This window comes from Pantherophis guttatus, chromosome 5 (genome assembly GCF_059756535.1).
Source record: "Pantherophis guttatus breed Tessera chromosome 5, ASM5975653v1, whole genome shotgun sequence".
Taxonomy (NCBI): Eukaryota; Metazoa; Chordata; class Lepidosauria; order Squamata; family Colubridae; genus Pantherophis; species Pantherophis guttatus.
In genome coordinates this window covers 129,655,800-129,669,540 of record NC_142067.1, presented here as the reverse complement: position 1 = coordinate 129,669,540, position 13,741 = coordinate 129,655,800, and the positions used below count along the sequence as shown (strand labels likewise).

Genomic DNA, 13,741 nt, shown 5'->3' with positions numbered 1-13,741 from the left:
TGCAACTGAATAGTCAGGAAAAAAAAAACCACTTAAAATGGACCTTCTGCATTAAAGGCCACATCCAGGGGACCAAAACATCGTAAAGCAGAGAAGATGACCAGGGTAGATGGTTAAAAATAAATAAATAAAAAGCACATACTGGAAGGAAGACAAAGCAAATATGGAATATAGAGGAGCGAAGATGCTTAAAATTAAAAATTATTAAATTAAAATTAAGCTCTGGGTAAATTTGTTCCTCAAATGCAAGAAAACGGCCCATTCCTGTCGTTCCAAACAATTGAAGAAAAGTACAAGGTTGAGTTGAATGTGTTAGTAAGATCATCATTTTATTTAAAAGATTGAAACGAAATGAAATGATCACTATTGTTCTGATCAAACCTTGATCCAACAGCCACAAAACTCAGGTGTAACTTTCAGTCTGAAACAAAGCATGGATAAGTACATGCAGACATATAATCTTGGTGCTCTCTGAGCTTCTTTTGCTTTCTTGCAGACGTTTCATTACCCAACTAGGTAACATTATCAGTGCTAGTGGGGAGTGGGGTTTGCTCTCGATTTATATTCCAGTGGTTTTTTTCACTACCAGTGTTGATGGTTCTTTTGTTTACTGTTAATTTGTTCGGCAGTTCCTTGATTGGGGTATTGGAATACTGCTGACATGTCTCCCCTACTCCCTCTTTTCACTAGCCATACCCAAATTGTTGGTTGCAAACAGTTTTAAAATTTGCTCGGAAACTTGTAACTGTCACTAGGATCTTTCTACTAATAAGGAAAGTTCATCAAACTTCATCCATCGTTCCCACATCGTTTAGGATGTGCTCTCAGTTTTTAATAGAGATGAAGCCAATTTGAGTGCCAAAGTTTTCTCCGTCTCGGACATGTGAGTAGAACTTGTCGGGATGACAGGATGTGCAAAGAGTGAGGTTTTGCTCCGGGTCTGTTACGGAGTCGTCTTGAATGTTGATGGGTAGGATGCCTCCAGCTTCTAGGAGAACTCTGTTGTGGGGGAAGAAAACAAGAGAAAATGTTATGTTGCAGTTATTAGTCACCACAAAAAAATTATGATGAAACAGCACCGGGGATTTTCCCAATTGAGGAAAATGGATAATCAACATTTCCAGCAAGAATTGTTGTTGTGTTACTTTGTTGTGTTTATCATTGATATTTAGAACCTTTAGAGTTATCAACATTATCAGAGGCTCCCAAGTCCTAACATCTGAAGTCTGTAAAGTTATATTAATAGCAGAATTAGGCAACTTGCGTATTTAAAAAAGAGAGAAAAATGAAGGATTGAGGTATTAGTGTAATTAATGTGATTTTATTGCAGAGCAGTCTTCCAAAATTGGAGGGTCTATCACAGAGAGGAAGGGGCAACCTATTCTCCAATGCACCTGAAGGCAGGACAAGAAGCAAGGGATGGAAACTAATCAAGGAGAGAAGCAAAATGGAACTAAGGAGAAACTTCCTGACAGTGAGGACAATTAACCAGTGGAATAATTTCCAGAAGTTGTGAATGCTCCAACAAAGTTTTTAAGAAGAGATTGGACAACCATTCGTCTGGAATAGTATAGGGTCTCTTATCAAACATCTGGTTGGATTAGCAGACCTCCAGAGTCTCTTTCAACTGTTGGAAGGAAGGAAAGAAAGAAAGAAGGAAAGAAGGAAAGAAGGAAGGAAGGAAGGAAGGAAGGAAGGAAGGAAGGAAGGAAGGAAGGAAGGAATTTCCTGATTATGAGAACAATTAACCAGTGGAACAACTTGCCTCCAGAAGTCATGGGTGCTCCATCACTGGAGGTTTTTAAGAAGAGTTTGGACAGCCATTTATCTTGAATGGAATAGGGTCTCCTTATTGAGCTGGGGGTTGGACTAGAAGACCTCCAAGGTCCCTTCCAACACTTCTATTCTTTTATTCTAAAATGTCCACAAGGCCAGACTTACCGTGTTGCTCTTCGAATATCAACGTATGGATTGGGTGATTCAAAGCCTCTTACGCATGTTGGGTCAATCTTGTAAAACTCTTTTGCTGATTGCTTGGGTAGCGTAAAGCAACAGGGCCCCACAGATGGTCCAAGAACTACGAGGATATCCTTTACGTCCGAACCGTATGCTGTTACCATAGCGTTAACTACAGCCATCGAAACCCCTAGTAAGGTCCCTTGCCAGCCTGAAAGACAGACAAAAATAATAAGGTAATTTGTTTTTTTTTTAGGATTTAAATGCAAGAGGATGCATTTAAAATAGCACTGCAAATCCTAAAACTTTATACTACAGAAATGTGGAAGGACAAGTAGCCTTTGCAATTACAACTGTTGCAGGGTTCCTATGGTCACGTGTGATCAAAATTTGATGTATTAAAATTTGTGGCATGTATTTAGGATATTTGCAACGTCCCGATAGTTGGAATCGTCATTTGCAACCTTCACAGCTGGTTTTTGACAAGCAAAATCAATGGGGGGAGGGGAGAGTTGGATCCGCTTAACGACTTAGAATTCACTGAACAACTTGCCATGATTCCCTTAACAATGGACGTACAGTCAGGCACAACTTCACGAAGCCACAGAAATTCTGATCCCGAATGCAGTCCTAAGTCAAGGACTATCCATACTGTGCAAAGAAGAACTAGCCAAAATTTCTTAGAGAGGTAGTCCTTGACTTACGATGGTTTATGGCTCTGAAAAAAGTTAGTTAGGACTGTTTTTCACACTTATGACGGTTTCAGCATCCCCGTGATCAAATTTGGACGCTTCGCAACTGACTCATATTTATGACAGTTGCCAAGTCCCGTGGTCACATGATCCCCTTTTGCTGACTTTCCAATAAGCCAAGTCAATGGGGAAGCCAGATTCACTTAACAGCGGTGTGACTAACTTCACACCTGCAGTGATTCACTTAATAACGGTGGCAAAAATGTCACAACCACAATTGAGTGGTTTCTGTTGTTTCTGTTCTGTCACAAGTTTCTGTTGTTAAGGGAAACATTCGTTAAGTGAGTTTTCTCCCATTTTATGACTTTTTTTTTTGCTATCCTTGTTGTGAAATGAAGGACTAGCTCTAATCATCCTGTAGATTTGACCAATTTCGCAGGTTTAAAACCATTAACACCTTTCTTTAAAAAGAAAAATAAATCCAGGATGACTCGGAATTTCCCAGGTGCACCGGAATTTCATGTTATGTACAGATACAGATTAACAGAGTTGGAAGGGACCTTGTAGGTCATCTAGTCTACCCCCCTGCGCAAGCAGGAGACCTTACACCATTTCTGACAGATGGCAGTCCAGTGTCTTCTTGAAAGCTTCCAGGGATGAAGCTCCCACAACTTCCGAAGGCAACTTCTGTTCCATGGGTTGATTGTTCTCACTGTCAGGAAATTCCTCCTTATTTCCAGGTTGAATTGTTCAGTTTCCTTGTCTGGCCTTCAGGTGCTTTGGAGAATAGCTTGACCCCCCTCCTCCTCTCTGTGGCAGCCCCTCAAATATTGGAAGATGCTATCCTATCTCCCCTGGTCCTTCTCTTCACTAGACCAGCCATGCCCAGTTCCTGCAACTGTTCTTCGTATGTTTTAGTCTCCAGTCCCCTAATCGTCCTGGTTGCTCTTCTCTGCACTCTTTCTAGAGTCTCTACATCCTTTTTTATAGTGTGGTCACCAAAATTGGATGCAGTATTCTAGATCTGTGCCATTGCTGTACAGAAAAATGGCAATTGTGGTTATTTTTCTACTCTTATCGGTTTTCCAGTGGTCTATTTTAAACTGCTGGAGGTGATTCAATCAAGCTTTCAAAATTCGGAGAACAGAATGTGCTAGCCGTCCACCCGACTTCCCCAAAACAAAGAACCAGGAAGTAGTGAGAAAACACCGCAGGGATTAGGGATTAATCTTCACACCCTAGCAACAAAAGAAGCAGAGGGCAGAGCAATCTTCCTTTTGCAAGACAACATTTTTCTTTTTTTTTTGCAAGCTACAATACCTGAAGTCAGCATAGCTCAGAAAGAGCAAGCAAGCGTTCCTTGTATTTCTGACGTAAATGTGTTTATTTTCACTTCTTCAAATTCCCTTCCTCTTGCCTTCTGCCTAACAAACTGCGTTTCTCACAATTATTTTAAGACAATGATATAACTTGGCTATCAAACGGAGAGAACGTTTAGGCATTGTCAAGTCTGTGGGATTTCCAAATCCTTCTTTTGTGGCAAACCACTGAAGCATTCATGTAATGTCTGAGAAACTGTGTCTATGGTCATGATTGTCCCAAAGATGCTTTTTCAAGAGGCAACTGGACTTTCTGGTTTTTCTTTGAAGAGGTTTCGCTTCTCATCCCAGAAGCTTCTTCAGTTCTTCTTCAGAACTGACGAAGCAACTTGGATGAGAAGCAAAACATTTTCAAAGGAATGTCTATGGAGATTTTCAGTCCTCCAGGTCATGGTTGTCCCAAAGGTGCTTTTTTTTCAAGAGGCAACTGGACTTTCTTGGTTGTTTTCCTTGAAGAGGTTTCGCTTCTCATCCAAGAAGCTTCTTCAGTTCTGAAGAAGGAAAAAAAAACCCCAAGAAAGTCCTGTGGTCTTTTGGAAAAGCACCCTTTGGGTCTGAGAAAGGGTGACTTCAAACTAGCAAAGAGCAAAGGAGAGATCTGACTGAAAGAACCACAGCTAGTCCTCAACTTACAACAGTTTCATTGAGTGACAGTTCAAAGTTACAAGGGCATGTAGAGACTGTTCAAAGTTACAGTGGCACTGAAAAAGGTGACTTACGACCATTTTTCACACTTACAACTTTTGCAGCATCCCCAGGGTCACCCGATTATAATTCAGACACTTGGCAACTGACTTGTACTTATGACGGTTGCGGTGTCCCAGGGTCACATGATTCCCTTTTGCAACCTTCTGACCAGCAAAGTCAACTGGTCAGAATCCAGATTCACTTAACAACCGTGTTTAGCTAACTTCAGGAATGCAATGATTCACTGAACAACGGCGGCAAGAAAAATTGCAAAACGGGGTAAACCCACCCACTTCACACCTTTCACTTAGCAACATCATTTTCGGCCTCCATTGTGGTCGTAATGCGAGGACTACCTGTAAACTTGTGGCAAAGACGCACAGCGCAGAATTCTGCATCAAGTACCGAGGAGACTCACAGCATGACTGAATTGGAAACATATGGAAAGCTGCACCATGCATGCCAAGCTCTGGTATCTACAAAGCCACAGGTCCCTCCAGCAGCCAAATCAGAGGAGGAGGAGGTGTGGGAGACAGGGTCAGCATCGAGGCAACCTGGGAGCTCCGAGGGGGAAGAGGGAATGGAGGTGGCAGAGAGAGAGAGAGAGGCAGAGCCTGGGCCGTCCATCAGCCATCAGATGGAGAGTCAACAGTCCTGACATCTGGAGGTGGCTGATGAGGAAGAGGAGGAACAGCTGGGTCCAGTGCCTGATGCACAGATGCACTGAAGGCAGAGGAGAGGAGAACAGGGGAAATCTATGGGCCGGTCCTTGGGACAGAAGAGCCATCGCTGCTAGAGAAGCCCCTCCCTAACCCTGGGATAAAAGGCAGGGGGCGGAGATGAATAGATGTGACAGACAACTATTCATCTCCTGGACAGACGGACTTGTTAGCAGAAAGAGAGAGGCAGAGGCAGAGCCTGGGCCATCCGTCAGCCCTCAGATGGAGAGTCAACAGCCCCCAAGTCCGGAGGTGGCTGATGAGGAAGAGGAGGAACAGCTGGGTCCAGTGCCTGACATGCAAATGCACAGAAGGCAGAGGAGAGGAGAGCAGTGGAAATCTATGGGCCGGTCATTGGGACGGAAGAGCCACCGCTGCTAGTGAAGCCCCACCCTAGCTCTGGGGATGAAAGGCAGAGGACGGAGATGAATAGGTGTGGAAGACAATTATTCTTCACCCTGCTAGACAGACTTGTTAGCCTACAGTGAGAGAGAAACTTTTTGCCGGGGCTGTTGGCACTCCTAATAAACAGAACATTTGTTTAACTACAGAGGGTTTGTCGTGTTTGGGAGCCGAGTCAGAGCAACAGGTATTTGGTTACCTGAATGGGCAGCTCCACAAACTTTCTTGACCGGGTCAGCAAACAGAACAGGAATGCAGTCCGCGCCGGGAGCGGTGACGGTGACGTCTCTTTGGTTAGTTACGATCCCATCGTAGCTCTCTGGTTGGGGTTCTCCCATCACCCAGACGTCACTGGCGTGGTTGACCTGTTCGCGTATCAACAAGTGGGGCCCTTTGAAAGACCGGATTAGGACTCTTCTCTGGATCCAAATAGTCCCTTTGGGACTTCCAAAACCAATACTCCCAGGGAAGCCTTTTTTAGTGGGCCAGTGGAGGGGGATTGCGGGTTCCTTGGTGCTGTCTCAGCTTGGTGGTCTTCTTGTAGACATTTCTTGACCCGACTATGTAATATCATCAGTGTTAGAAGGAAGTGGGGTTTACTCTCCATTTATATACAGTTCTTTCTAGCACTGAAGATGTTCCCTAGTTGGGTCATGAAACGCCTGCAAGAAAACCACCAAGCTCAGAGACCACAAAGGACCCCACAGATCTCCCCTTCCTCCTCTCCACACACCCCACTCCTTTTTAGCACTGAAGGTATTACCAAGTTGGGTCATGAAACGCCTGCCAGAAAATCACCAAGCTCAGAGACTACAAAGGACTCCACAGTCCTCCTATTCTTCCTCTCCTTCCTCTTCCTCCTCTTCTGCTTCCTCCTCCTCCTCCCCCTCCCCTGGTTTCTGGTTGGGTCATGAAACATCCTCAAGAAAGTAACCAAGCTAAGAGACCACCAAGGACCCCACATGTCACTGCGTTATGTATTTGCCAGCTGAGCTTCCACCCTAAGATTTACGGTAGCCTGGCCAGAGAACCTTATCACGTCTCTATAGCAATAGAGATAAGACTGGTCTTGTGAGACATTGGACTACTGCACACGTCTACATTCTTTCTCTTCGAACTTCCTGATTCTTCCTTTGTCTGTCTGTGTGATGAGACTGCCGGTAACGATGTAGTTAGCTAGTTGTTTTTACTTTTATAATAAAATGTTTCTTAGAATATATACTTCGGGTTTTCTTTCTTTGAGAGTATACACCATGGAAAACAAGATCCATTCACCTCTAATTAATTACAGTTTCCCCGGGGGGGGGGGGGAATGAGGCTGATTCACAGGGGGAGGGGGAGAGTCATCCCTCTCCCCCTCCCCCTGTCTCTCCTCCTCTTCCTCCTCTCTGCAAACCCCACTCCCTTCTAGCATTGATGATGTTGCCTAGTTGGATCATGAAATGCCTGCAAGAAAACCGCCAAGCTCAGAGACCACAAAGGATCTCACAGTCCTCCTCCTCTCCCTCCCTCCCTTCCTCCCCCTCTTCCTTCCCCCTCCTTTCTAGCTCTGATGATGTTACCTAGATGGGTAATGGAACGTCTGCAAGAAAACCACCAAGCACAGAGATCACCAAGGACCCCACAGTTCAACCTAAGAAGGTTTCTTCTTACCTTGATGCTGTGATACATATCTGGGTTAAACCCAGCAGCATGGGATAATCTTCGAAGGTTTTCCTTAACCACAGCTGGTGGGTCTCGCCGCTTAGAACTGCTAAAGAGATTTAAAGAGCTCAGCGTTGGTACATAAGAGATGCCTCCGGTTCTCGTTGTGAATCCATGCAGGAAAATATGTTCTAAAAAAAAAAGTTTTAAAACACAAAATGAAAAAAAAAAAAAGGATTATATTCAGAGCATAAGCATGTTTTCTTACGTTTTTAAGGTGCCTTAAAAAAAAAACACCTCAATCTGATTAAAAATTGCAGCAAACAGACTCCAGTTTAAAAACTGCTCCCTTGTTTATTCAGAATTTTATTAAGGATTAATAAAATAGTTTATCAATGTTGCCTTTGGGTTCATTTTCTTATTTTGTCACACACGCTTAAAATAAAACTGGACCTGATACATGATTAGCAGAATCTGAATTTCCAAAATTACTGACATTACTAGACAAGTATTGAAAGCTCCCGAATCTACATTTAATACTGTTTAACGTTATTTAGAAAGGATTATATAGATAGTAGCAGGAAATCACATGAAACTAGCAAATCAACAGTCTATAAAGTTTCAAATAACGTTAAATTTCTGTGATCTTACAAACAGTTAATTAAACAAAATCCTCACCCTCCATGGATATGCAGTAAGGAATGTATTTTTAAACCTTTGAATGTTAGAAATCTAATATTTCTGAGGAAACCACACCTGGATAATTTGGGTGTGTTCCTCCGTTGCACTGTTTTGGTTTAATATTAATTAATTTCAATTTGTTTGCAGTAATATTAATTAATATTAAATTATCTGGTCTTGCGAAGACATATTTGGCTTAGAGACATGAACGCATCATTGAATTAAACAGAATTATATAAAATATTTGGAATCTATTGAAGCAAGAAGACTTTTGGATTTACTGTGAACAGTTTATAGCTAAAAAGTTTACTGAAAATGTCTGATTTGAAACTCAGGTGTTTGCTTTCTACAAATGAACAAGCTTACTTATTATCAATGCTGTGGAAAGTCTGCTCAATTATTTCTCAGAGTTAGAAAGGATTAGCCGGATGGTTAAGAATGGCATTTTTTTTGCTTTTAGGTGCACCTTTTTCAACATTTATTTTTCCTTTCTTACGTTCTTTTTTCTTTTTACCTCTGTTCATTTGTGCTCATGCGGTTTGTTTTTCTTATTTGGTTCCTATGTTTCGTTTTTGTCCATATATTACAAGCCATTAAAAAAAACCCTATTAAAAGTTAATAGACAGATCCTTGACTTACGAATGCAACGGAACCCAAAATTCCTGCTGCTAAGCAAAACAGTTGTTAAGTGAATTCTGCCCCATTTTACGACCTTTCTTGCCACGGCTGTTAAGTGAATCACTGCACTTCAGTTAGACACACGGTTATTAAATGAATCGGGCGTCCCCATGGTTGCCCGAAGGTTGCAGATTATATGACCCCAAATCACTGCAACCGTCATAAATACATGCTATGTTCCAGGGGTGAAATCCAGCAGGTTCTAACAGGTTCTGGAGAACCGGTAGCGGAAATTTTGAGTAGTTCGGAGAACCGGCAAATACCACCTCTGGCTGGCCCCCGAGTGGGGTGGGAATGGAGATTTTGCAGTATCCTTCCCCTGCCACGCCCACCAAGCCATGCCCACACAACATAGGGAAAAATTTTGGATTTCACCCGTGCTATGTTCGCCATCTTCAGTTATTTGTAAAAATAATAAAGGCAGGATACAGAATGAATGAATGAATGAATGAATATTTCCCATGTTACCTGGGATCAATGAAGATTTGAGGATCGTGAGGTCTCCTTTCAGGCTGGGAAGGCTTTCCAAAAACTGGCTTATTTCTTTCTGGATCCTTTCCACCTCGGGATCTCCACAAGGCCCTGCTTTGCTGCGTGACTCCAAGGATTTCTTCAAACGTTGTTCTTTAACGCTCATGGGCAGCTCTATCAACTCATACCGGTAAAGCCTGGTGAAGAGCTGCTCCATATACTTCCTCACCAAGGATTTTCTCTCCCAGGACAACAGGATGATGACTTTTTCCACGCCTTTTTCGTCCAGCTTCTGCTTCACGGCGTATAAGGCCGCAGCAAAGGTTTCGGCACCCATCACCTCACCACAAGGTAAATCTTTTAAGGCTGTCTCAACTTGCTCTTCGCCCTTACTTTCGTGGTCAGGGGTCTGGCAGCACATGAAATACCCACTCCCACTGAGGTCTTTCGTGCGTACGAGTTCAACCACCTCAATTAATGAACCCAAGAACCTTAATTTGGAAGTCTCTGGCCCTAAGTGCCAAAAGTCAATCAAGACCTCCGTCTTTGGACTTGGTGGCCGAGAGGCAGACTGCCCATCCATCATCCCTTTTCCTTTTTTTCAATATAAAGGGAAGCCTTTAATTTTAGAAAGCCGTCCTTGAGTTGTAATTATTTATTTTCTTGGATTTTCCTTTGGAAAGCAGCTTCAAGTTATAAGATTGTTATTATTTTTTTAAAAATTCCTGTGGTCCTCTTTCAGATTTCTCCCTTTTTCCTTCCTTCCTTCCTTCCTTCCTTCCTTCCTTCCTTCCTTCCTTCCTTCCTTCCTTCCTTCCTTCCCTTCCTTCCTTCCCCTCCTCTCTTTCTCTTCTCTTCTCTTCTCTTCTCTTCTCTTCTCTTCTCTTCTCTTCTCTTCTCTTCTCTTCTCTTCCCTTCCCTTCCCTTCCCTTCCCTTCCCTTCCCTTCCTCTTCTCTTCCCTTCCAATGATCACTGTACCAAGTTATGAGCGATTGTGTAGCTTTCAGAAAGGTCAACCTTTGGAGAGAGAAAGTGAGAGAAAAATAAAATTGCGAAGAGCTGAATTTGTCCTTTTGCTAGAACGTAAACAAGTGCTATTGTAGTTCAAGAGGGCAATGGTGATCAAAGCAAGGAAGCATAAACAATCAGTAGTCATAAACCTTAAATTGCTCAGAATAGTTCACAGTTGAATGGAGAGTTGGTCCTGACTTACCAATATAGAATATAGAATAATACGGTTGGAAGGGAGCTTGGAGGTTTTCCAGTCGAACCCCCTGCTCAAATAGGAGACATTACCACTCAAGACAAGTGGCTGTCCAGTCTATTCTTAAAAGCCTCCAGTGATGGAACTTCTGGTGGCAAGTTGTTCCACTGGTTAATTGCTCTCACTGTCAGGAAAATTCTCCTTAGTTCTAGGTTGGATCTCTGTTTAAAGATCTTCCATCCGTTATGTTTTGCATGCAAAAAAAAAACAAATATCTTAATGCCAAATTCAGACCCTGAAATTGAAGCTCATTTACTCACCGTTGCAGAGAACCTTGGCAGAAACCACACAGAAGCACTTCACGAAGGACTGACTCTTGGCTTCAAGGTTCTGCACTAGAGACACAATTATTTTGAGGAAGCACCAGAGAAGACTTGAGGAAGTAGCCAATGACTCATATGTATGCCTGCACATGTGCCTCAAATGAGTAATATGCAAAACCTGTTTGATAAGAAATGAAAGTTAGATAAAACTCACGCACAGAAATATGGTAGAATTAGGAGGAGTGGTTGAACTGGGCACTATTGCTTTGATTCCAGATGTTTGAAAAATGATGCGACGTGGATATATTAAGGGATGGCGGTGCTCATCACCCCTGCAACATAGCCACCCTTACAACACAGCCATTAGATGACTATCCTGCTGGGGATGATGGGAGCTAGGATCTAATATATCTGAAGTCCACTCCTGGAATACTGCATCCAGTTTTGGTCACCACATTACAAAAAAAAAAAAAAAATGCTGAGACTTTGGAAAGAGTACAGAAAAGAGCAACAAAGATGATTAGGGGGCTGGAAATAAAAATATATGAAGAATGGCTGCAGGAATTGGGTATGTCTAGTCTAGTTGAAAAGAAGGACTAGGGATGACATGATAGCATCCAATATTTGAGGGGCTGCCCCAAGGAAGAGGAGGTCGACTTATTCTCCAAAGCACCCGAAGGCAGGACAAGAAGCAACGGGTGGAAACTAATCAAGGAGAGAAGCAACCTGGAACTAAGGAGGAATTTCCTGACAGTGAGAAGAATTAATCAGTGGAACTACTTGCCTCTAGAACTTTTGTGGGTGCTCCATCATTGGAGGTTTTAAAGAAGAAACTGGATAACCATTGAAATGGTATAGGCAGGGTCTCCTGCCTGAGCAGTGGGGTGGACTAAATGTCCTCCAAGGTCCCTTCCAACTCTGTTATTCTGCCATTCAAGGCACTGACCTTTAAGTTGGTCAAAGACTGGCACAATACGTTGGCCTTAAAGGAGGAGAAGAATGTCATGCCAGCCAATTGTGTGTGCGTGTGTGACTCTCTAGCTTTATCTCTGTCAGCTGAATTCAGAGCGATTGTTCTGTCTACTAAAAAACTGATGACTTCGGGTGATTGGCCAAAGAACAGAAGAATAACTGATCTCGTGAAAAGCTGAGCCATTCACGTTTCCGCCTTTATCCACTTCCTCCTTAAGACCTCGCTCCTGCAACTCAATCCGAAGTTGCGTACCATTCGAAACCAGAGGGTCCTTGGTGCTCTCTGAGCTTGGCTGTTTTCTTGCAGAGGTTGTGCACTGATGATGTTACCTAGTTGGGTCATGAAACGTCTGCAAGGAAACCACCAGGCTAAGAGAAGACCATGGACCCCACAGTCCTCCTCCTCTCTGCACATCCTCTCCCTTCTAGCACTGATGATGTTCCCTAGTTGGGTCATCAAACGTCTGCAAGAAAACCACCAAGGTCAGAGAGCACCAAGGATCCCATAGTAGTCCTCCTCCTCCTCTCTGCAACCATTACTCCCTTCTAGCACTGATGATGTTCCCTAGTTGGGTCATGAAACGTCTGCAAGGAAACCACCAGGCTAAGAGAAGACCATGGACCCCACAGTCCTCCTCCTCTCTGCACATCCTCTCCCTTCTAGCACTGATGATGTTCCCTAGTTGGGTCATCAAACGTCTGCAAGAAAACCACCAAGGTCAGAGAGCACCAAGGATCCCATAGTAGTCCTCCTCCTCCTCTCTGCAACCATTACTCCCTTCTAGCACTGATGATGTTCCCTAGTTGGGTCATGAAACATCTGCAAGAAAACCACCAGGCTCAGAGAAGACCAAGAACCCCACAGTCATTGTCCTCCTCTTCCCCTCCACAAACCCCACTCCCTTCTGGCACTGATGATATTATCTAGGTGGGTCATGAAACGCCTGCAAGAAAACAGCCAAGCTCAAAGAGCACCAAGGACCCACAATATTCTTCTTCTTCTTCTTCTTCTTCTTCTTCTTCTTCTTCTTCTTCTTCTTCTTCTTCTTCTTCTTCTTCTTCTTCTTCTTCTTCTTCTTCTTCTTCTTCTCATTCTTCCTTCTCCTTCTCCTCCTCCTCCTCCTTCCTCCTCCTCCTCTTCTTCTCCTCCTCTCTGCAAACCCCCCTCCCTTCTAGCACTGATGCTGTTCCCTAGTTGGGTCATGAAACCTCTGCAAGAAAACAAGCAAGCTCAGAGAGCACCAGGAACCGGGGTGAAATCCAGCAGATTCTGACAGGTTCTGGAGAACCGGCAGTGGAAATTTTGAGTCGTTCGGAAAACTGGCAAATACCACTTTTTTGCTGGCCCCCGAGTGGGGTGGGAATGGGGATTTTGCAATATCCTTCCCCTGGAGTGGGGAGGGAATGGAGATTTTGCAGTATCCTTCCCCCAGGAGTGGGGAGGGAATGGGGATTTTGCAATATCCTTCCCCCAGGAGTGGGGAGGGAATGGGGATTTTGCAGTATCCTTCCCCCAGGAGTGGGGAGGGAATGGGGATTTTGCAATATCCTTCCCCCAGGAGTGGGGAGGGAATGGGGATTTTGCAATATCCTTCCCCCAGGAGTGGGGAGGGAATGGGGATTTTGCAGGATCCTTCCCCTGCCATGCCCACCAAGCCAAGCCCACAGAATCGGTAGTAAAAAAAATAAAATTGGATTTCACCCCTGCCAGGACTCCTCCTTTCAACTCTGAGCTGCAGACTTTCTCCTTCAGAAGATGCATCCTAGATCGGGTCTTGCTGGAAAAAAACAGAGCCGCGAAGAAGAAGCCTCGGAGGCACTTACGGCGGAGCAAGACGCTGCAGCCCCCCGGGGGAATTTGCAAACCTCGGCTGGCCGCTCCCGCTCCGCTCCCACCTTAAACGGCAGGCGGGGCCCCAGGGCGCTGACGTC

The 13,741-nt window shown here is 43.9% G+C and overlaps 1 protein-coding gene across 2 annotated transcripts; it reads right to left on the bottom strand.

The window, feature by feature from the left end:
• Positions 1-308: 308 nt before the first annotated feature.
• On the bottom strand, positions 309-13,708 carry LACC1 (laccase domain multifunctional purine nucleosidase 1). 2 transcript variants are annotated; one of them, XM_087895597.1, is made up of 7 exons: positions 13,634-13,708; positions 10,835-11,015; positions 9,307-10,327; positions 7,489-7,670; positions 6,035-6,200; positions 1,942-2,167; positions 309-999 (listed from the first exon to the last, which is right to left on the bottom strand). In XM_087895597.1, exons 3-7 carry the CDS (start codon positions 9,893-9,895, stop codon positions 825-827), a joined length of 1,338 nt encoding a protein of 445 aa, XP_087751723.1. In that variant the 5' UTR covers positions 9,896-10,327; positions 10,835-11,015; positions 13,634-13,708; the 3' UTR covers positions 309-824. The 2 variants fall into 2 exon arrangements, with proteins under 2 accessions (XP_087751723.1, XP_087751722.1); XM_087895596.1 differs by lacking the exon at positions 13,634-13,708 and having other exon boundaries at positions 10,835-12,413.
• Between the last annotated feature and the right edge of the window lie 33 nt (positions 13,709-13,741).